Source organism: Natator depressus, chromosome 6 (assembly GCF_965152275.1).
Source record: "Natator depressus isolate rNatDep1 chromosome 6, rNatDep2.hap1, whole genome shotgun sequence".
NCBI lineage: Eukaryota > Metazoa > Chordata > Testudines > Cheloniidae > Natator > Natator depressus.
The window spans coordinates 93,073,964-93,098,092 of record NC_134239.1 but is presented as its reverse complement, the minus strand read 5'-3'; the positions used below and the strand labels follow the sequence as shown (position 1 = coordinate 93,098,092).

General features: G+C 42.6%; 1 protein-coding gene across 32 annotated transcripts in view; it reads right to left on the bottom strand.

The window, feature by feature from the left end:
- Positions 1 to 24,129, bottom strand: part of NRXN3 (neurexin 3) — a 1,373,290-nt gene that overhangs the window by 114,042 nt on the left and 1,235,119 nt on the right. For all 32 annotated transcript variants that reach the window (XR_012639977.1, XR_012639978.1, XM_074956036.1 and 29 more), the window contains one exon: positions 22,926 to 23,233. Coding sequence is in view for 30 of the 32 variants with exons in the window: in XM_074956036.1 (XP_074812137.1) it covers positions 22,926 to 23,233 (308 nt within the window). In the remaining 2 variants the exon portion in view is untranslated. The remainder of the gene's footprint in view (positions 1 to 22,925; positions 23,234 to 24,129) is intronic.

Sequence of the window (24,129 nt, the reverse complement as noted above, 5' to 3'; positions counted from 1 at the left end):
GACTTTCAGCCTAGACTAGATTTCAGCTAGTGACTTAAGAACTAAAGGCTTCAAATCCAATTACCAATCTCCTAAATCATCAGGTCCCCCATATTTATAATGCCCATTGGGATTCCTCAGAAACAAGAGTAAGGGGTGTTCCTGCTATATATTATGTGCACTAACTGTGATATCTGGAGTAACACCATAGTGCAACAACTGAATTCCCTGTTCAGTGCACTTTGTGGAATGAGTTGGTGGATCTCAGACTAGAACCCAGTGCAGAAGTGTCCACATCTCCAAAACCTCCACCACAATTCGCAGCCAGCAAAGAGGTTAAGGACAGAATCAGTTACAGAGACTGAACTCTCTGCTCTTCCCTAGAGGCCGACTCCTTGGGGCAGAAGTTTACTCTGCCACTGTCCATGATGCATGACTTTTGTGGATGAACAGACAAGATCAGTATCAAATAAGGTGCCATTCATTAACATTAAATTCACTTACTGTTAAAATTATAGTGGTATTAACAAATTACAGACACACACTGATGCTAACATCTATACCTCTCAGAAGGAAAGGACAACATTCATACAGCAACATTTCCACTTTTTGTGGCTGCTATAAAAAAAAACAGGTTTCAGAGTAGTAGCCGTGTTAGTCTGTATCTGCAAAAAGAAAAGGAGTACTTGTGGCACCTTAGAGACTAACAAATCTATTTGAGCATAAGCTTTCGTGAGCTACAGCTCACTTCATCGGATGCATTCAATGAAAAATACAGTGGGGAGATTTATATACACAGAGAACATGAAACAATGGGTGTGACCATACACACTGTAACGAGAGTGATCAGGTAAGGTGAGCTATTACCAGCAGGACAGCAGGGGGGAAAAAACCTTTTGTTGTGATAATCAAGGTGAGGCCATTTCCAGCATTTGACAAGAACATCTGAGGAACAGTGTGGGGCGGGGGGGAGGAAATAAACATGGGGAAATAGTTTTACTTTGTGTAATGACCCATCCACTCCCAGTCTTTATTCAAGCCTAAGTTAATTGTATCCAGTTTGCAAATTAATTCCAATTCAGCAGTCTCTCGTTGGAGTCTGTTTTTGAAGTTTTTTTGTCGAAGAATTGCCACTTTTAGGTCTGTAATCGAGTGACCAAAGAGATTGAAGTGTTCTCCGACTGGTTTTTGAACTCCTTTTCTTTTTGTAAAAAAACAGGCTTCTCACAACCAATGACATGAATAAATGAGAGTGAGAGAGAGAGAACTACAACACAATTTGTTAGCTTCAAAGTTAAAGCCAGCCAATGTTTTAATTGGATCAGATTACCTACGGGGCATTTAAGGTGTTTTGCAGTGTTTCCATATACTTATGTCATTCTTGGGCTAATGTGATCAGCTTTCAGCCCCATTGTAGCATGGCTAGATCTCTGCAGTCTTTATCCATTGGTCCCTGCTGAAAACGCCAGGCAACAGATTGTGGCAGAGCACCTTCCGATAAGCCTCTCTACTCTAGATGCTGCAGTGCCATCAGTGCCCTTGGTCAGTCTTGTGGTAAGCACCTGCTGCAGTGATTCAAATGGACTCAAGGAGGGGGTCATACAAACGTTCCTCAGCATTAACTTTTCTAGAGCGATATGAATTACAGATGGACAAACACTAGCAAATGGTCTGGTCCACCCAGCAGGGTTGTTCTCTGCAGAGTAGCCTCTTTCCTATAGCATATTTATTGGCAGCCCTGTGAAAAGCATCAATTCACACCAACTGCAAAGGAGCAAATGGTGATAAGGAAGGTCAGGGTGGCTGAGAGGTCCAAGGCATTCTATTAAGTCCCTCCTGTAGCTGTGGGTTCACATGCTATGTCTAACACCAGCCATCTTTCAAATTCCATAATGGCAGGAAGATGGCCTGCATGGTACAATCCGTGTTACACAGGACAGATTTCTATGCATACCAGAGCCTCTCCTGCTATATGGTGTGAGTTACTTGCATTTGCTAAACTGAGAGCACAGCTCTGAAATTCTGAGCAAGTGGTTTCTTGCAATTCTGGTGAGAAATAGATGTGCCAGCTTGGCATGTCAGAGAGGAGAGCTGCTCCATCAGCTGGAGATGGGTTAGTATAGTATCCCCTGTGGGCAAGCACTCAATGGACAGATGGCAATGGGTAGCTATAGAGGGAGCTGCCTGTTCTGCTGTCTCATCCCCAGGAAGGTGTATGACAGAAATGGTTGCATTACATTACACAGCAGATAAAAGGTGCTTCCCCAATGGAGAGGTGGACTTTCACCCATACTTGGTGCCTTAGCGTGGGTTTGGGGTAGAAACGGAGGAGTGGCAGATAATACAATGTATCCAGTTTAGAAAATAAATAATATGGTGCTGGTGAAAGATGCCAGAGTGTCAGCCCCAGAAAATGAAGGTCACTATCAAGACACAGGTCACTACATCTTTGGCAGGGCAACATTCTCCAATATTGTGTCTCACCCCTGATCTAGAAGAACCACCTCTAGAGTCAATCAGACTCCGTGACTCATTCATTGACTGGCTTCTGTCCTTGTGGTTGCTGGTTGCACTAAGAATTGGTCTGAGACCCAAAAACTCATTTCACATAAGCTATGAACAGCCACATATGATGACTTTTGGTAACCATGGACTTAAGATGGATTCATGGTGGCAGCCTAGAGGTGAAAGGCTCTCTGTTTCTTTCATGATCTCCTGAGCCATCCAGACTCCTTTGATGATGAGGTAAAGGCATAAAGCTGGTCAGAGAAATTCCAACTAAACTTTTTTTGTCTCAATCAAATTTACTGATTTGTCAAACTTGAACCATTCCACTGAATGATTCTGACAAACTTCCATCACAACCCTGCCTACTTTCCTGCCAGCTTGCCTGCCTGACTTCTCCCCCATCCCACCTTTCAGGGTCTGCAGCTCTGTGGCAGCCAGCCACATGGACTTCCCCTTAGCCAAGGGCCCCAGGGCTTTCACTTTGTGGATTACATTGGAATCAGGGACCTCAGGACTTCCAGAATCCCAGGCCAGAAGGCTCTCCAGGCTGGCCAATTCCTAGGGCAGCTGGCATCTGGGAGTTGGCCACTCTAGGGAACCATCTAGCCTGACAGTTGGTGTTCTCAGTGCTTCCAGGCTCCTTGCATTTCAACCTGCCAGGGCCAGGACAGATCGGGGGAGTCCAGTCAATCTGGTCAGTTTCATCACTGCTATTTGGTGGTGGTCAGCTCTGAAACTGACAAGAATCATGTCAAATTTCAGGTTGTTGCTGCAAAGGCTTCCAGGGCCCCTGGCTCCAAGACAGGCCATCAAGTGGGCCGCTGAAGATCCCAGGGAGCATATTTCATTTTGGAAACACCATGTTTGTTTCCTAAGTGAAAAATTGCAGGATTTCAGTTCTGCAAATTTTTTTGCGTTTTTGGCTTTTTGTCCCTATTTGGGATGTTTTTCCACCCCCAAATTGTCATGGCCCGCTCTAGTAAGGCATTCCTTGGGTTAAGAAAGATCCATGCAATGACAATGCACAATGGCAGAGTGCTTCACATCTGGATAACTCCAAAGTAGCTAAGATCCATGTGTTTTTAAATACTTCTTGCATCTCAGTGACATACACTGCTGTTGTTTAGGCTAATGTTTAGACACACCTCTGATGCAGAAGTTAATCATCTAATACCCAGAAAGATATTGGAATCTGCTGGGACACTAGAAGTCTGAATAGCCTTTCTGGCCCTTCCCTCTTGTTCCATCTAGGGACATTCTATTGCTGAGATGCATTGCTCAAGAGACAAGAGAAAGACAACATTCCAGCCTCAGGGTTCCCTAAATTTTCAGCAAAAATTAGAAAAGCAAAAGGGGAAACTGTCTTGAGAGTAGAGCTGTCATAAGGCGACAGAGCTAGCTGGAGTGTTAGCTCTGCATACAATAGGGACAATCTATTCAGTTCCACAGTGTTCTCAAAGGAGAATTTTCAGCTGACTTTGTGCCTAAAATTTGGTTTTTGTAAACTGAAGGTTTTATAGAACCTAAAAGCAAGGGAAATGTTCCCAAGCATTAACAAAAGCAACGAAGACATTAATTTAAAGAAATCTTTCCCCTGTATTGTGAAGAACCCAAATACAAGAGCATTGTGATACTGCATAAGAAGGGGCAAGTGAAATTGACTAGAAACAATTAGTGATGAGTTTGTTTTCATTGCAAATATGAGTGAAATGCAAAAAGTAAACCTGCAGCATTCATAGTGAAAAGCAAACTGGATATATTTAAAAAAAAAAAATTGAAAGAGCTACTAGCATGATTGTAACCTGACCGTGAAGCAATACTGCCTTGCAAATGCACTTGGCTACTGACTTCCATGACTCCCTACAGCTCCAGGTCTGGGCCTACACACAACTCTGAGATACTTCAAATTCTGATCTGGGGCACCTGCTCTCCTGATGGACCTCATTCCTGATCTGTAGTACCATCTGCAATTTCTGTTCTAAACCGCTAAGGCAGAGGTAGCCAAATCGTACAAAGAATGTGCTCTATGAACAAATGACCACTGAGGATTAGTTTGACATAGTCTTCATACTACTGCTGCTACTTTGCACTTAAATAGCATTTTAACTGAGGACCTCAAAGCACTTAGCAATAAAACCTGAAAAGACCCCTATTAGATAGGGAAGTATTATTATACTAATTTTACAGATGGACAAACTAAAGAACAGAGGGGTTATGGGACTTGCCTGGGGTCACACAGTGGCTCCATTTCAGACTGCCAGTTCGCTGCTCTAACCACTGGACTACAGTTTAGGCTGCACCACTGGACTCTCCACTGTATAAACACTACTCCTTTAAACAAAACTCCAGTGCCCCAGAAAAAGTGAGTCCAGATGTCCTGCTTCTCATCACCACCCCAGTCTGGGACACGGAGAAGGGAGGCTTTACAGCAACTAGCCAATGAACCGTATCTCACTGCAGAGCCCAAATGCTGGGACTGGTCATTGTCATAATGGACAGCTGCTCTTTCTGTGCCTCTAGCCATGAAGAATAACCATCTGAATTTCCTGCACTGGAATAATTCTCCTTTGGGCAATATTCATGTGCAAGAGATGCACCCAGCTGTTACCAAACAATTGTGGTATCCCTTGTTCACCTCTATCTGTAGCAGATGTCTGCCTGAGCAATGCTAAAATAGGTTTCTGTTAGGTTTGCATAAGGTTCTGGAGGTGCATATTGTTAAAGAGAGCCTAGAAAACAGTTCCTGGAAGAAGGGAACCAAATTATTTTTACACAGCTCAGAACAGAACACAACATGTACCGCATGTCATGTGCTCTAGATAACTTTATTGTCTGCAGCAACAACTACCAAGCTGCACATCTGTTCTCATTTATCTTTTCTGTATTATCAGGCTGGGAGATTGCAACTTCTATGTTACCACATGATCACTTCTGTGAGTTAATGCAGCAACATATGCATGCATAGTTTGGACTGCAACATAGTAATGGGAATGCACAGAAACTAACACAACTGAACTCATCACAAGGTCAAGGGCTAGATCCAGTTCCAGATGGTGCAGAGGTCCTTACCAGCTTGGCTTCCTGCACCCCAGAAGACATTCATCCCAAAGAAGGGCACCTGGTTTTGCTGCAATTGTTCTCTCTTGGGGGTTCTCAGCTGTGGAGAGACCTTTAGATTATAGCTAGGGCTCTATCAGAAATAATAATAATCATACCTAACTCTTACACAGCACATTTCATCCTTATTGCTCAAAGCACTTCACAAAGGAAGGAAGCATCATTATCCCCCTTTTACAGAAGGGAAACTGAGGCATGGGGACGTGACATGCCTTGGTCAATGTCATATTAGCAGGCCAATAGAAGAGCTAGGTCTCAAGACTAACTGAAGTCCAGTCCAATGCCCTATACACTGGCCTACACTGCCTGAAAAAGGCTGATATTACTCATTTAGTGCCAAAAAGTTGCTCAGCACTTTAAAAGCAATAAAGATAAAATCAGTCCCTATACCAAAGAGTTGGATCTTTAAAAAGTCAGCTATGGAGAAGACAGGATGTCCAGGGAAATCCACAGTGGGCATCACAGAAGGGAGGTTGTAGCATGGTCAACCCTGAATCAGTGCATCTCCTGGCCAGTGTAGCTACACATGCTCTCCAGGCAAACATCATCCCCTTTGGGAAACAGGGTGCCCATATGTGCGTGGTAAGAGAGGCCTCTTTAAAGATCTACTCTGCAATAAATTTGTCAAGTCTAATTTGAACAACTAGTGCCACTTCTTGGACCTGTGGAGCACAAACCTGGGAGCCACGTTGCTCATCACAGAGGTGAATCTCTTCCTGTCAGGTTTATCAATTGCTATGCCCATCTGTGCCTCTTTGCTTGCATGTATGTGGCAGCTTTTATAAATGTGTTTGCTCTGGAAACCTCTTGTGGTGCTATAGAAGAGGAGACAGAATCAGCAAATGTGTATCGAGAAGATAAAGTTAATTATAAAGAGGTTAGTTTATCAACTATCTAGAAAATACTCCGAAATGTGACTTTAATTGTAAGACTCATTTTCACGTTTGTCTTTTCATGGTGTCAATATTGTCAACACCCTCATCTTCTCCAAGAGGAAAGTGGAAAATGGAAGAAAAACACTGAAAGACAATGGGGAAAAGGTCAGAAATCCTATTTAGGAATTATCCTAGCAGATGCTTGTCCACAGTGCAATCCCAACTCACCATCCTAATTCACTTTCTATAGAAACCAAAGAAATGCACAGCAGGGTGATTTGTGTTTAAAGATCAAAGGGCACTGTCAGATCATGTTAGTGGTAAAAGCAAAGCAAATGAGATCTTAGGTTGTATTGAGACAGGAATAGAAAATAATACAGAAATTGTCATCACAATCATACAAATCAGTGGCACGGTCCAACAGCAAACACTTAGTTCATTCTGGTCACTTCATCTCAAAAAGGTCATAACAGAAAAAATAAAAAAGGTTCAGAAAGAGAGATTTTAAAGCGTAAACAGAATAATGGCTTGATTCTCTTCTCGCTCACCCTGTTTTTGCTCTGGTATGGAGTTACTCCTGGTTTTCGCTAGTGTGAGTGAAAAGAGAATCAGACCCGAGGACTTTTTGGTTTGGAAAGAAAAGTAAGAGAAGAGTTAATCTAAAATAACGCATGTATAGACAAAGCTATTTATCTCACGCAGTAATACAAGAGTAAGTGGGCACTCAAAATTAAAAAATCAGGCAACATATGTTAAGCAAATAAATATCAATATTTTATAACTTGTGGAATTTATGGCCACAGGATATTACTGAGGCCAACAGAACAATAAACTTTCCAGAAGGATTCACTATTTACATGAACAGCACCTGCAGTGACCTGAGCTACATTAATATTAAAAGGACTATCAATCTTCATGCCCCTTAAGCTGACTGCCAGCTATGGGGTCAGGAAGAAATCCAGCATACATACACAAAAGCCATCATTAGGTGGTTTGTGGGGGTTACCCCTTCCTCTGAAACATCCCAGATGCTCTGATGCTTGCGGTACTTGTTAGGATATAGATATTCAGGCCTGTCTATACAGGCCTATACTCTAAGAATTTAGGTGTATTCTTATCACTTAGCTAGTTATAGAAGTATAAAAGAAAGAATCAAAATCACTGTCTGCTGGTGTAAGGTCCTTCTCTTACTGTGACAGTCTGAGGCCCTGTGCTTAGGCTAAGATCTTTGGCTAAGCAGCAGAGGCAGCCATAAGCTGGGAAGTGAGCGGTCACATCCTCACATTCCAAACTAGTCACATTGAAAGAAGTTGCTATTGGGCTGTTAGGAATACAATCCTGTCCTGATAATGCCGATCACCTCCAGAGAAAGGGAAGAGCCTAGAGGATGTAAAAGGAAGTTTAATTTGATAGTTTCTGTTCAGTAAGAACTCACTTATCAATAGACACAGCTGGGAAACCCTTATGTCTTTATAGATGTAGTTGTGAAATCCTCACTTCTGTATTGTTTTGTCATTATGGTTCCCACTCTGCTATTGTTTATTTGCATGGTCTCTGTCTGATTGGTTAAGGTATGGCTAAGCAGAACTCAAGTTTTACTATATAGTCTGCAGTCAATCAGGAAGTCGGGGGGGAATGGGGGTGGCGAAATTGGAATCATGTTTTGCTAAGGGGGGGAATGGGAACAGGGACACAGGTAAGGCTCTGTGGTGTTAGAGCTGGGAAGGGGGACACCAAGGAAGGAAACTGGAATCATGCTTGCTGGAAGTTCACCCCAATAAACATCGAATTGTTTGCACCTTTGGACTTTGGGTATTGTTGCTCTCTGTTCATGCGAGAAGGACCAGGGAAGTGAGCGAGTGAAGGAATAAGCCCCCTAACAGTACTCTCTGCTAAACCTGTCCATGAGCTCAGGAATAGTTCTGCTATGGAAGTTTATCATCTTTCTACACACAAGCTGCACCTTCCTCCCTTCTGCGTTCTGCAGGTCAACTGGAAATAGAAATGCCAAACACTGACAGAGAAGGGACTTGCTGCTAGCTGGCTAGGATCACAAGGCCGATAGACAGTTTATAAGGGTCTAAGAGGCAGATCTGTTTCAGTATCTTATATCTGTGGACAACGTGGAGAAGGAGAGGGACAGTAGGATGGAGAGAGAATGATAAGAGACATAATGGCTATAAAGGAAAAATTATGAAAGCTGAGACAGAAAAAGGGTGAAGCAGCGATCTGGCAGTCTAACAATGTTCATGTGAATTCTTTTGGAGAGACAGTCGCCACTGACGGCAAGCCATAAACATTAATGGCAGAACAGCTTCAGCTGGCACAGCAGAGGTCATTCACAAGTGCATCGCATCGCAGAGAGCCTTTTTTAATTTAAAAGAAAAAAGAATCCAGTGCTTGACATGAATGGTTTTTCTTTGATTTGTTTTTAAGGTCTGTAGATAAAGACAACACAGTAAAAACTGAAAAGCATATCTGAGCTCATCTTTGTCCAGCAGCTTGGAACATCGCAGTGAGGGGCTGAACGTCAGTCTGAGGAGCACAGAGGTGTGGGGCTCTAGGTGTAGTTTAACAATTAACTCTGTGCTCCTGGCCAGTGAGATAATTAGGGCCCACTTTATTAAAAATGTCACCACTTAGGATTAGTGGGTTTTCAGCCTGGTAAGGGAAGAATGGTGAACAAATCTCTCCCATGGGATACTGGTACAAGGGTCAAACCCCCAGCTTTGTCGCTGTGGAGTCAGAGCCTAGGAATGTTTTAATGAAAGGATTCAATGGCTAATGAAAACCCTTTGCCAGTTCAAATAGGACTTCAAAGCAGAGGTGCTGTCACAGAGGGAGCAGCAGTACTGGAAATAAACTATTAGGTGAACATACCTGGGAAAAGGACGTCCTATGGAAGCAGGTGCTCTCTCCGACTGAAAGTTTAGCTAGTTTCCCGATGTCCGGGAAACAAACTACGCAGTGAAATGCTATGACCACAGACAAAAACTGTTAACGGTCAGTAAAGCACACTTCTACAGAATATGATGATGAAATGTAGATTAGGGCACCTGTCTGGAGTTAATGTTGCTGTGCTTCAGAAGGGGTCATGTTTGAAAAGCGACAGAAACCTGAGGCCCTGCCTATTGCAATCATTAATGAGTCCACAATACTTTTTGTCTTACGAGGGAAGAGATTAGTCTTGGTATCCTGGTGAAGTTCCAGTTTGGTTAATTACATTCTCCCTCTCCCAACTTTTTCTTGTGCTTCAACTCAGTATAGTAAATTCCTTCATTTCCTGATCTAAACCACTGGTGGTACTGCTGAACAATGATCAACAGCCACCATGTTCTGCCCTGAAAGTGACTTAATTTCAGTGATGAACAAAATGATCCTTGTGCATAGCTTTTATGTTTGTAAATAGATTTGGAAACTTTTGGGGTGAAAGTAATTAACATCCACTATTAATGATTACTATTATTATGCAAATGTAGTCCTCTGAAATGTGCTAGAGACTGAAGTCCTCCGTTATCCAAGACCAGCTACAGCATAGACCATGACCAAAACCATCATAATTTAGGGCCCATGGAGACATCAGTTTCTTTACATAGGTGGTGGATTTGTGGCTCCTGGTCAATGAGATGAGGAAACTAAATAAACTCCATCCAATTAGTGGACACAGAAATAGGGCAGCCCCATTTCCCATGTTATTGGTGGAAGTCACAGCACTGCCCACTGGGACTCTGTTAAATGGATCTGTTTGGGCAGCCTCCCGCCCCTTCTGGGTATTATGTGGAAAAGATCAACAGAACTGTGAGCTTCTCCAAGTCAGACACAAGACGGAAAGCAGACTTTGCATCTTGCACTGAGAGATTCAGCTCTGCTAGGCTGTTTGGTGAAGGCAGGTCAATCAAGTTCTAATTGGCTCTAATTGGTACTCCCACAAGCTGTAATATTCTCTACCAGCAGCTTCGTGCCACTCAGAATGGCAATTTGTTTCCCTCCTTCAAAGACAGCAAAGGAATTCCTTGTCTGATCGTCACAAGTCAAAGCCCCACTGCTCAATGTAAGCAAGGCAAACACATCAGCACACAGAGGAAGTGGCATCTAGAGAGATTTGAACTAGAGAGATGAATGATCATTGCAAATGGCAATTAGTAAAACATAGTTTCACTGCACAGCAAGTGTATGTGTTGGTAGGTAAGTATGCCAGGAGATAGACATTCATTTTGTTCAGAATCTCTCCAAATATATGATTTGCGAACAGTGATCCTATTGCTCATCACTCACACAACCATGATCTCCTTTCCAATTATTTTTATTGTTGCTACAGCCCATTATTTGAGTTTTCAAAAGGAGTGTTCCTTTTCAAATAGTACTTCATCTTTTCTTTATCAACATTTCTTTAGAACTGGTAAAAATTTTGCTGAACAAGTTTTTTGATCCAAAAATGGTCTTTTAAAAATAATTTAAAAAGTCAAGGCTATTGAAATATTCAATTTTCATGTAATTTTCAATTATATTTTTATCAGAATAGGATCAATTGGAATCCATAGCAACATATTTTTTTAATCGAAAACTATGTTTTCTCATTGAAACCTGAGTTTTCAGTCAATGAAAAATTCAGAAATGATTTCATAAAAATGTCGGTAAAAGTTTCACTGAAAAATTCCCAAAACAGGAGATGGGGTCACTTTGAACTCTGCAAAATGGAAACACGCTTGAATGTTTTTGTGCAATTTTTCCCCATTTTTCAATCAGCTATATATGCATCTAGCCCTTTCCTTTAATCTTGCTCACGTTCAATCATAAAGAACATTACCCCTACCCTGAAATGGGGCTGAAGTTAGGGGATGGGTTGTGGCCAAGACATGGAACTCAACATGTTGAACGCAATAGGAGTTTAGATCTGGATCCATATCTGAACTTTATTGAAGTCAATGGGATTAGTCAGCAAGTAAAATCTACTGATGTGAGCAAAAGTTTGCTGGGCCAGCGGGTTCTCCGGTCTTACAGCTCAGCCTTTCACTAATAAGTCTGTGTCTGGTTTCCAGGCAGAATATGAAAGCGTTGTGTGTTAACAGTTCCCTGTCTCTTCCGTAGACTTCTGTCTGAATTCGCCCACCCTAACAGAGGCAAGGGTTCCCAAGCTGGAAAGCTTGGAGATGCTACAGTGAGGGGTGCAACCGACAGATGCAGTAAGTTCAGTTCTGCAGGTGCAGCCTCACTGTCACTTTGTATAATTGTAATCACTCCCCCTGACTTCTCTGTAATGCCCCTTTGGAAGACATGAAATAAGACACTGTTTAACCACAGTCATCTTTCATCGCCACCATAGAAGATGTCTCTCTCAAATCTGAAAAGAACAGCAAAGCTGGATAAAAACAGTTTACAACCAGAGAAGATGGAAAACTCAGTTTTTAAAAAAATGACCTTCAGCTACTGCAGTGTTTAAATGGGATTTGAATGGGAGAAAAGTGCTCAGTAAATTCAAAGCGACCAAGCTTGACAGAGGCAGAGAGACAGCTGGTCTGTTCCTTTACTTCCCTCTGCCTTTAAAATGATCCTTGGTGTTGTAAACTGTTATTTACATCCTCTAGTCTATTTCATTTGTGAGTTGCTTATGGAAGGAGATGATATTGCCCTGCTTTCACCTGCCCCCCTTGCTCCCTGACAAAAGCTCTGAATTACCTTCCTAATCCTCCTGGCAGCCTTTGATGCCTGGAATCCATCATTGCAAGAATGGGCTTCAGGAAATAAATCCCTACCAGCAAAGCCTGCTGAGCCCCACCAATTGAGAGGAAGGGCACTGAGAACCTGATCCAAAGACACTGGTCATGCTACTGGATCCCGTACATGAACCATCATACACATAATTGCATAGTTAATGCGAAATAACAAAGCTTATTTCAGGATAAAGACGTGGCCGCTCCCTTGCAAGAAAGAGGAATTACTGCACAGTCACTCCTCCTGTTACTACAATGTCTCCCGAGTCCAGGGCAATCAAGTCAGCTTCTGGCTGTGTGATCTCTTTTATTTATCCCTATTCAGATTCTTCTCCTCCCCCGCCCCATTGTCCTCTCACAACATGCATGCAACTGGAGCTAAAGACATTTTCTTTCATCTGAGAGGGCACAACAAGCAGTTGCATCAATATTGGGGGCTGGCATCATTCTGAGATGCTGTTAAAAGGCACAGGACATTTCTTAGCAGCTGCCTTTCACAGAAGACTTTTTTTTAAAAAAAATTCTGTTAAAACTGGGCACCCATAAGGATTTATGTGGGTCGAGCAGGTCACATCATCTGAGCTGCCCAGAAGCCACTATAGTTCACTTACTCTCTGAATTCCCTTCACTCAAGTTTCCTATACGTCACCAAAGGATAAGAATAGGGCAGCCACGTTTTGGGGCGGGGGAGGAAGGCGGGAGTAGGCTAGGGACTCTAGGATACGGTTACTTTGATGCGGGTCTGCACACTGACGTGTGGACACCAGAGCCCTAGGTTTCAGCACAAGTTAGAAAAATCTTAACACCGGGTTAAAACACAATGTAGGTGCTCAAGCCCAGGGTACCCTAACACAAGTCAGCTGACTCAAGTCCCACTAACTCTGGGCTTACATTGTAGTGTAGACATCCCCTTAGAGGTGCACAGGGGTGGTGTTTAGTTCTTCCAGATTTCTGGGTGGGTGCTTGAGCTGGTTCTGTTTTGTTTTGTTAAGAGAAACCCCTAGATATTGAACCCGACCCTTGTTACTGCTGAAACCACCTGGCAGAAGGGTTACAAGTCATCTATGAAGTCTAAGGGGAAAGCAGGTGGCTAAGCACCTCATAAGCATGGTGAGAATCACATGTAAATCTAAGTCATCTCACACATGCCCATTCTCTGGCCATATCCCACCCGTCTTTAAACCTGATCACTTGAAAGTACAGGAGTAGGAACCCTAGGGGGTTGAGACTCACTCCCACTAAATGCAGAGGAGATGCCTCGTGCTTCTCTGACTTGTATCCACATATAGCCTCCATTCACATTGGCCAAGACACGCACGTTAAGCTCTCTGTTGAGCATAGCACAAGGCTTGTGGGATCAAAGCCAGAAACTACAGAGAGCAGCAGTTGAGGGCTCACAGTGACACTATACAAGAATTTAGGGCAGGAAGTGAAGGAGAATGCAGTATTCAGCTGAAAATGCAGTGGTATTTTCAAAGCACTGCACAAAATACCGCCTACAACTTTGCCTGTGAGACCGGTCAGCGACACTATCCCTGTTTTACAGACAGGGATACTGAGATACAAAGCAGGGTAGTGACTTGCCCATGGTCCTACAGTGAGAGAGCTGGGATTAAAATTCAGAAACCCATATTCAGTCCAGTAGACCACACAGCTTCTCTCTCTAAACCTCCAAAAACCTGAGCCATGGTAGCTCGCCTCCTGCAACTTTGCTGCTTTCCATCTTTGCCCTTGACTGTCCCATCAATCTTCTCGCCATCAAATCCACTCTCACCTGTCAACACCCCCTGCTCATCCAATAGATTAAGCTCTTCCAAGAGGAGGAAAAATATATTAAAGGAATAATAATAATAATGCTGATAACAATAAAGAGTCTCAGAAATATATATTTCCTGCTCCTTCCTCCCTCCCTGTCTCCCCTTATTCGACAGTCACCCAGTGATAGCAGCATTAATCATTAGGGCAGCAGCTGGGAGATAAAGACCAATCAGAATTTTCCTGTGCGTTATGGTGTGTGTATGCACGTGTTTGGGTGGGAGAGGGGAGACAGCAGCAGAATAATCTGTCATTTTATATATCTATACTGCGGGAGTCGATCAGGACTGGTTTCCCATTGTTATTGCGGATTAAAATCACTCCTGTCCTTCTGCTCACCTAGGAGGTCACCTTTCATAAAAGGGGATAAATATTATGACAAGTTAAATCTTACCTAGTTTGTATTTATTTATATATGTTCTCAATCTGCCGTATGGGTAGGAGGTCTCACGTACGTGGGAAGGGAGAGACAGATAGCACCATGGTTTTTTTCCTCTCTGCCAGGACTGGTTGCCAGAAGCTTCAAGGATGTCATCCCCTCTGTGATAAGGTCTGCTGGTTGTATTGGAACTGAGCTGCCTGGGGATCCTGCAGGGGCTTGGATGACCCTAGGGGAGGTGTCTGTCAGCACAGGCAAGCCTGATTCAGTCATAGCTGAAGCAGAAGGAGCTGTGGGGCCTCAGCCCTCCCCACTGAAAACAGGTCTTGTATTTTGATGAGTCTGGGCCAGTTTGGATAAAAGTGTTTCTCTTCTCAGATCTGGAGCATGGTGGCAGGAGCTTTTGCTCCAGATCTGAGTGTTATGGTCCCTCAGCTATACCTCTTCCAAAGCAGGGGGCTGGGCGTAAGACTTTGAGTAGAAGGGTTGCAAAACAGTGCAGGTAAAGAATCTCCCGCACCTGCAGTCTCTCCAAAACACAGCTGCTAAAAGCACCTTCCTCCTACCATGCCTGGCCATGTCACACCTCATCTCTCAGGCTTTCTACTCACTCACTCTCTCTTCCCACATGAAATGCAGCCCCCCATTTGCAGATACAAGACCCTTTGGGGTCTCATCCTTGCCTGCTTCTCAGCACTCCTTCTCCCATCTTGCTCTCTGCACTCCACTCAATAATACGAGTGCTCCCATCTTTGCCTTATTCTACCCTCCACTTCATGATTTCACCTATGCTGCCAGCATGTCTGGAGGTGGCCCTTGCTTTGCCCACAAAGTACTCCGTCTCTCTCCAAAGCAACTTCTTCAGGCAATTCTATTCAAATCTGAAAGACAGCAACACTTGCCACACAGCACCCTTTAGCCCCAGTATTGGGCACTGCAGGCAGCACTGACACAGATGGAAGATCGCCCCCTGCCAGTTACTTTAAAGGTGAACGCCTGCCAGACCAGACTGAGAGAAGATGCATTTCACTTGCTCTAAAAAAGTGACCTGAACACTGAAGGGAAACATTCACATCCTGCACAGTACATGGATGGTTGGAATCCATGGCCTGACCCTTTGGGCTCTACTTTTCCATGGAAATGGTGTCAAAACAAATACATATTTTGTGGGGAGGGGGATACAAATCATTCATGATCCCCTATGAACAGCATCCCATGTATAGCATCCCACCTACTTGTAGAATATGCTAATGAGAAGAGAAAGGGTTGGTTGTAAACAGGTCTGTGTGTCAGGTCTCATCAAGCCACTTTCACTGATCACTAACAGCAACAAGAGCTTACTGCGGCAGCTGTGGCTCACAACTCAGTGACATCTCATCTCACAGATGAAAAAGAAACTGGTGGGAACCTTTATGTTTGTGTTAACTAACCACACCATTTCTCTAAAGAAACCCCAAGGCATTAATTAAATGGTTTCAGAAAGTGGGGTTGTCATAACAGCTTGGATAGGTTTCTAATTTCCATGCCATCATCCCAATGTGAGCCGGGAATAGTAAGAGACATATTCCCACCTCTCAGCCAGTCTTGTAACAAAACAAAATGGAAATATCTGCCCTGTACGTCTGCAGCTCCCAGCCATTTCCCTGTGGTGTATAAATACCAAAGAGAGCATGCGTGCGTTAAGAAAAATGTGAGCCAATCCTCTGACTATATCTGAGCTGTAATCATCAATTCTACTTTATTTATTTCTAAGCAGACATTTACTCCAAATTATCTTTTGTTGTATCCTGTCATTGTACAGCTGTCTTGGAAAAACAAAACTTTATTTCTATTCATTTAGCATGGCCAGTAATGAAATCTGTGCCAGTTTACAATATCTAGCTATCATATCTATTTACATACAAGCCAAATTTTGAAAGTAGTCTCCCAAGTTGCACCCACATGGTTTACAAGTGCTCCTGTCTGCAAGTGCAAATACCAGATGCCTCTGAGTGCACAAATATAGAAATTCAGGCCCACATAAGGGTGCACACTGACTGGAATTTAGGATGTTTCTTGGGTAATTTGACCCTGCATATCTACAGTACCTACAGATTTATCTTTTGACAGTAGATCTATTGCATCCACACACAGTATCTGTTTATTAGAATTGGTCAGAAAATAGAGGTGGCAGTGGCGAGAGATTTCCATTGAAAATGTTGATTTAAAAAAAAATAAAAAATTGTGGCCCAAAACTGAAAAATTCCCAGCTAAAAAAGTTTCAAAAAATGAAAAATGTAGATAGTTCATGTTTTCATACACCGCACCAAATTGTGCCCTCAATTACACATTCCAGGGGTGTCACTGAGAACAGAATTTAGTAGCCAAAGTAAAGCTCAAGCGCTGTTGCCAGTCCCAATGTCTGCTCAGATCTGCCCCTTTATGAGAGTTGGAGATGTTCATGTCTGGCCCCTGTAGCTGGAAGTGCTCAGGCCCTTGACTCAATATTTGATCGACGAAGTTCTCAAGAAAATATAGATTCCAACAAAACTCACAGATGCTAAGTGAGCGAAGAGAGTCAACACTCGCACCTTTCAGTGCTGCCACCTGAATGCACACTATCCAAAGACTGAGCGTGAGCTATTTACTGAGAAACATTGCACAGCAATTTGTGAGATCCACGCTATGCTCTGACCATTCACTCAGTAATTCCACTGGAATCATGATACTCCATGGACTCCACTCATAGCAGACATTGATCATTCCAGTAAGTGCTCAGTAACAAACTTTAGATAGGGTAGGTAGGTAGGAAGACAGACAGAACTGGTTGCCATATGCAACCCATTTCTGTGTTAGTGCTATGGCTCCTCGTACAAACAGAGCCTGGATTCAGTTTCTCTAGGATCAGGTCTGGTCAGTAGTTGGATGGTGGACCTCCAAATTTAACCCAGAAAATAGTAATGGTTCAATAAGTAGCAATTTGTTTGCATATTCACCCCATACGTCACCATGCCATAATAAGTGCTGCACTCCTGAAACTGCCATATTTTAGAGCAGATGTCAGAATGAGATCCTGACCTCTTAAAAAAAATCTGATGGCACTTTAGGAATGTTAATCTGAATGTTCTGGCCATAACATGGAAAATTATATTCTACCTCTCTCAATTCACTACTCAGTCTAAACTGGGAAGTGTTTTTATTCATTTTCTGTCCAAAGCATTATTGCGTATCATTGCTGTTTACTATTAGCAGCTGCCACATTCCACCCCAGAGCTGGTGCCATTCAGTGGTGCATGAAGCTATTCCTGTACAAGGTATCTGGTTATCGTTTGGTATTATTATATTAGTCGCTTGTTAATCCATACAGAAAAGTGGCTTGCATGGAAACTTTCTGGATTATCTGCTCCTAACTGCTGCCTTCCTTCTCTGCCCCAAACCCCTCAGCATCTGGCCTAGTTGGAGCAGTTATCAGCTAGAGTGAGTAAACAAGGTTTGGTGGGCTGCCCTGCAGCCATGCAATAAGTCTATCCCTTTACTCCAGGAGTTTATAGGAGAGAAAGGGAAGGTTCCATCACTGAAAAAGGACAAGTTTCGGAAGCTTTAGTCTTTTTGCATTGAAAAAAAAAGTAGAGGAAAGAGAAGGAAAGCAGGGATAAAAACAAGCTGCCTAATTTCCTGCAGTACAAATAGGTCAATGAAGTCAGTCTTTAAAGTGCAGCCCCACCAAGCTCTTTATTCATTAGAGACTCATAACAAGCGAAGAGGAAATTAGAGACCAATTTCCTTCCCCCAAAATTATTATCTAAGAGAGCAAAAGAAAGTAGTACCTGTGCTAAAGCAAAAAGGAGACAAATGTATTTTTCCTGGCTTGACAGTTAAAGTCTAATTAGACTGACAAATCTTCTGTGCTTTTCTCTTTTGCGAGCTGTATGAGGCAGGATTCAGCCCCAGAGCCACACATTATGGAAGGACGTTAATCAAGATTAAAGGAGCACTGAACCTAAAGAAAATGTTCCTAAGAGGCTGTGTAGACTAGTGGTTAGAGTAAAAGACTATGCTCCAGAGAGGCCCTTTGCTGAGCCAGTGCAGATGGACTCTTGACATGTATAATGGACAGTCTTCCTCCCCCTGCTTTGCATTGTTTATACAGAACTTTCCGCAAGCACCTTCTAGTATTATATGTTATTTGTTGGCATTCTCTGGCACTCAGCACCATTCCTGAAAGCTCGCACAAACAATTAATTTAGTCTCCCAGCTACTCCTGCGAGGCAGGAGAGTCTCGTTATTCTCATTTTAAAAATAGGGAAACCGAGACACAGACACTTGCACCAGTCATACAGTATGTCTGCAGCAGAGCACAGACTTCTTGATTCCTTGTATATAATATGCCTTAATAACAAGGCAATACTTTCTCCTTATTAAGAATGATGTAATCTTTACTCACATACGTATTTTTTTCTTACTATCTGTATCCATGGAACTACACCTGAGGCAGGGTTGAGACAGACCAATCCAGGTGATACCATTTTTCTCCTTACACTTAGATCTAAATGGTCACTAAACACACTGTGTTTATTGGTCCTGGGTAAGTGTTCCATGGAGTCCAATCCTGAGATCCTTACCCAGTACTTGACTTCAAAAGGACTTTTGCCTGAGTAAGGACTTTAGGGCTGGTCTTACTAGTGATTCTAGACCTGTCTTGGATGGAACACACAGACCAGGGTCACATAGTGAAGGTCTTCTCCGATGTTGTTGGAAGTGGCAACTCACTCAATAAGCCCCAAGCTGGTAAATATCAGTTTATAGTAGCCAGGTTGGCAGCAAAAGCCAGGAAAATGAAGGCCACCTCTAGCTAAGCACATTTTCAGACAGAATAGAAATCTCTCAAATCCACAGAGTTCTTTCAAGTAAACTCCAGCCCTTTCCAAAATTAGGTAGGGAGGTCGGTGGGGTTCAAAGACTTCAACACTAGAAACAAGACTTCTAATTAAGAACATATCTTCTAGAAATAATGTGCCTCCTGACATGAGACAATGTCATGACACTCTCATAAAAATAGTCTGCACTCCAAGCAACTCACCTTAAGCAAGAGACAGCTGCTTGCCTCTCTGCCCTTTGTGGTAGCGCGGGGAAGCGGCGCTCCCAGAGAGGATATTATTAATATAGGAGGGCCTCGCGTGTCAGGGCCCTGCGGTCTGCAAGTGTAATTTAATATAACACACGTCACTTCTGAACAGACCTGTGCTTGAACGCAGTGCAAAACCTGTGTGTGAAAAGGTCAAAACAGCATTTGGACTCAGGGTCGCCAGACACAGCTTAGTTATCTGGATAGAAAAATCCTGTATTAACTGCTTTGAAACAAATAAATAAACAAAACTCCTTTCCCCAGCTCTGGTTTTCAATTAGCAGGAAAGCACAATTCTGGGAGGTGAAATGCATCTTCCTTCAAGGCTCCACTGTAATGGACAAGGGTCATTGCCATTTCTTAGTAGCATTAAGTGTAGACTCGCCAATGCATTCTGGGCACACATCTCAACTGTTCCTCACTACAGACCCGCACTGTCCTCTCTATCCCACACTCATCTCACGTCCACTGACATAAACTATTGACATCAAAAATGCTTAATCATAAAGGTGAAGTTATAGACATCACTGATGATAAAAGAAATCTTTCAAACATGATGCTTCCAGTAACATGATTTTCCCATGTCAATCATGTTGGCTAGTGATTCCACATTGTATCCCATGCCTGGCCCTTTACAGATTGAGAAGTGTGACTGTGGGTCTCTCTCTCTCTCTCTGTAGTTTTAAAGATCTTTCCAGACTTCCTAGGCCCTTTAGATGAACCACACATGAAAACGCTTGTAGCCGTACTCTAAGTAATTGAGCAAAGGGAACATCTAGGTGTGGCATTAGGAGTAGATGATATCTTAGCAACTGTCAAGCCCCTATATACTACATGGCAAGTTGGACTTAAATACTGCCACAAGTTCCTTGGATTTGGCAGTGTTCTATGTTAGACTGGAAATTCTGCAGCAGCTTCATATACATTGTGAAATGAAGGTTTTTCAATTACTTAAATAGGAAAATGAATACTACAATCAGGACAGAAGCCCCATACCTAATAGCAAGTGTAGCAACTTTGTAGCTATCTTAGTTTTTATACTGGGCTTGTCAATGTAGTAACTCAGTGCTAATGTGTTCTCTCAGGTGGCTCTATCTTACCCTAGTTGAAGAATGAATTTGCTTTATTAGATCTTTTCCATCTCTTATCTCTGTGGTTGTTAGTGGTGCTGCCAAATTTGCCAGCACTAATGATGAGACTTGTGAGTCATAATTACCACAAGACATCTGAAAACTACAGCTGGAGATGCAGCCCAAGTAGAAGAGGACTATTTCTCCCCACCCTCACCACACAAATAACACAACTTAAGCTGACAGAACCAAACAACTCTGCCCAAAGTGGGGAAAAGGAGAGCCATCTTGTGCCATGATAGCAATAAACTGGCCTGCTCCTGAATGTAATGGAAGTACATATTGACTTTTATCTTCCTTTCAGTGGGTTGAGTGAAGTGTCAAGAGTTATTGCTTTAATAACAGCAGAGATGAAGCCATTTGTTGTGGTACGTGTGTATCCAGGAAATCACTGCTTTAACCATCTTTTAGAGGCATTTCCACACTTTATTAAATCTCCTTGATGCCTTTTCAGCACACAGTGGTCTCAACTGGCCTAGTGAACTGTGGTGTAGATTAGGCAGGCAGCTTTCTGGGATATTTCTCCTTCAAGTGGGGTAGGATCATTTCCATCTCTGCTCAACTCACAAAGTCCAATTCTGATCTCAGTTATGCTGATGTAAATCTGTATAATTCCACTGAGGTCCATAAATTATGGCAGATCTCCACTGGAGCACAGTAACTGAGCGCAGACGTTACTCTCCTGGACATGAAATCATACAGAGCCTTCCTTTAAAATTAGAGCTAGACACAGAGAAGAGAGAGTCCTAATTCCTTCACAATTTACAACAAACATCAACTAGACTTGGGATAATTTCCCCTCATGTAGTTGAGACTTTATATTTCATGCACCAGTGTTTGAGGCTAATAACTCAATTAATCCACCAACCTGCTGCTGCCTGGATTTCTAGAATGCCAAAGGGGCCGGTACAGTGTTAAGCCTGAGCTTGGGTTTAATCACTTTCAGCTGAATAGGAGTAAATGCCACTACAAAGATAATACTTCCAGCATAGCTAAGTAGAGGATTTTCATGTTTTCTCATCATACATGACCAACATTAGATGAAAAATTAAGAGAATGAAAATATAGACGAAAGAATAACCAGTCATTGATTAAACCTTCTGAATCAGTTAGAGAAAACAGGGGATATTATATCACCAGTTCTGACAGCCCTGGATTTCATTAAACCTGCATTTCCCAAAACCCAACAACATTAATGCCCAAGGAAAGCTGTCTCAAAGAAGCAGGTGTAATCAGTGTAGGATATTATCTATTTGGAAAATAATACACCTACCCCACTCCTTTCGCTAATCAAACACTCTCGTTAAAATCACGGGCCAGATTCTTAGCCAGTGTAAATTGGTGTTGCACAGCTGAAGTCAATGGAAATATGTTATTTTCATCTGCTGTGGGTCTGGCCCCATATATAGTATAAAGCTAAATTCCCTTACTTGTGTTATTAACATCATCATAGATTACTGAAAGAATTCATAAAAATCTAATTCACTTTTCAACATCAGTGTTGGTTGTTTACATTTTACCCTTTACTCAGTGTAGAGTCAGACTATGAGCAAACAAGACTGTTCATCAGTTTCTAATCCATTCCACACTCAGGCTCTGACACAAGAACAAAATTGCTGCAATTTTTTGGGTTACAAACACTACATCAGGACAGTTAAATCTGAACAAAAAACAGTTTCCAGTGGATTTTTTTAAACTCAAATTTTATGAGAAAGGATTCTGTTGGTCACGGAGTTTAGAAAAGCTTGTTTTTACAACACCTAAATTTTGGAGGAAATTGATCTGACAGTGCCCCTTTCACATTATCTAATAGAATGCTATAAGATTAGCATGAATGTCTTGCTCTGAATGCTATACTCATTTGCTTTTTTCCACATTAAGAACTTCACCACTGCAGCAATACCTATGGCAATAATAATAAACAATAATCTATCCACATCCCATTAGGTTTTTGAAATTCCTTTAAGTGTAATTTTTTTCCCCACACATCAACTTGGAGACAACATGGCCCAAATCATATTCTCATCTACACTGCTGCAGCATCGCTGGTATAAATAGAGTTGCACCAGTCTGACAGTAGAATTTGTACTCACTGTTACATGATACCCAGTAATAATTCTGAAGTTTCTGTTAGTTCACCAAAGCAGAAAGGAGCCCATTCCTGTGTTGGTTTTTACCCTGTACAACCTCATAAAAGTCAACAGAGTTATATGGCCTGTAACTCAGTGCAGAATTTCGGCCAAGGGGCTTAACTAACAGGTTAACTAAACAAGGACATATAAATAAAAATCTGATCAAATGGCTCACCTGGATGCTGGGTGGGGAGCGGTTTTTTCGGGTAGTTGTGGTGGCCATGGTTGTGGTGGTTTCCATGACTGTAGTAGACATTTCCGGTGGCATGGAGGTTGTGGGTGTTGTTCCAAGGATGGACGGGACTTCTCCAACCAGCCGGACACTTCCGTTGATTTTAATATTGGGGTTGTTCTCTGCTGCCATGTTCAGCACTTTCAAGCCATTGTAATAGAGACCGGAGAGCTGGCCTTGGAAGGGACGCCCTCTGTCCTTCCCTCCAATGGCTATTTGCGCCTGGGTGTTGAAGATCGTTAACTGTCGTCCTAGTGAAGGGGGGTGAATAAATTATTGCCAGACATTTCCCCCCTTCTTTACTATATAATGAGTCCTGGCCAGAGTGGACTGAATATAAGAGCAGGTTCCCCAGTGGCAGTGGTGGAGGCTGTTGGGTGGAAATGCAGTGCTTCAAATTTCTGTCTCAGACGCATTAATAGTAGAGATGGGCCTGAACACTGGCTCTAGAATCTCTCACTCTCACCTCCATACGTGCAACTAAACTCTGGGTAAGTTTGGACCCAAACATAGATCTGGATCCAAACTTTGAGACGTTGGCCCATCTTTCATTACAAGCAGTGTTTTAATCTGGTTAGTCTCCTCTAGTAGCTTTTGGAGACTGCAAACCAACCCAGATGATAAAATCTCTGTAGGCTTAGCCCAATGTGTGTGTGTGTATATATGTATGTATCTCTTTGAGCCCTGAATGGTCAATGGGAAGGAGACCTGTGAACAGACAGGAAAGGGTAAGATACAGAGATGCTCTAAGAGAAGCTGATTTTTGGACTGCATGGGGAATTTAGAATAGCTGAATGCAAGAGTCTGGGTCTGGAATATAGTTATCAGGAATCTAAAAGTTGGAAACACCAAACATGGACATTTCTGGTGCTATGAAAGAGCAAAGTTCTTTGAATAGTGAACAATATAGTAATTAAGATGATTAATCCTCACAACTCCCCTGTGAGGTAGCTCAGTCTTAATCCCATTTTTATAGATGGTGAAGTTGAGGCCTAGATGGGTTAAGTGACTTGCCCAAGGTCACACAATGTGCGTCAGGTATGGATTTCATATCATGTTTACAGAAGGAATGTACCTATTCAGAATGGACCCTAGAAGCAGCTGCCAATTCTCCTAATCCCACAGACCATTCAAGTGACGTCCAGAC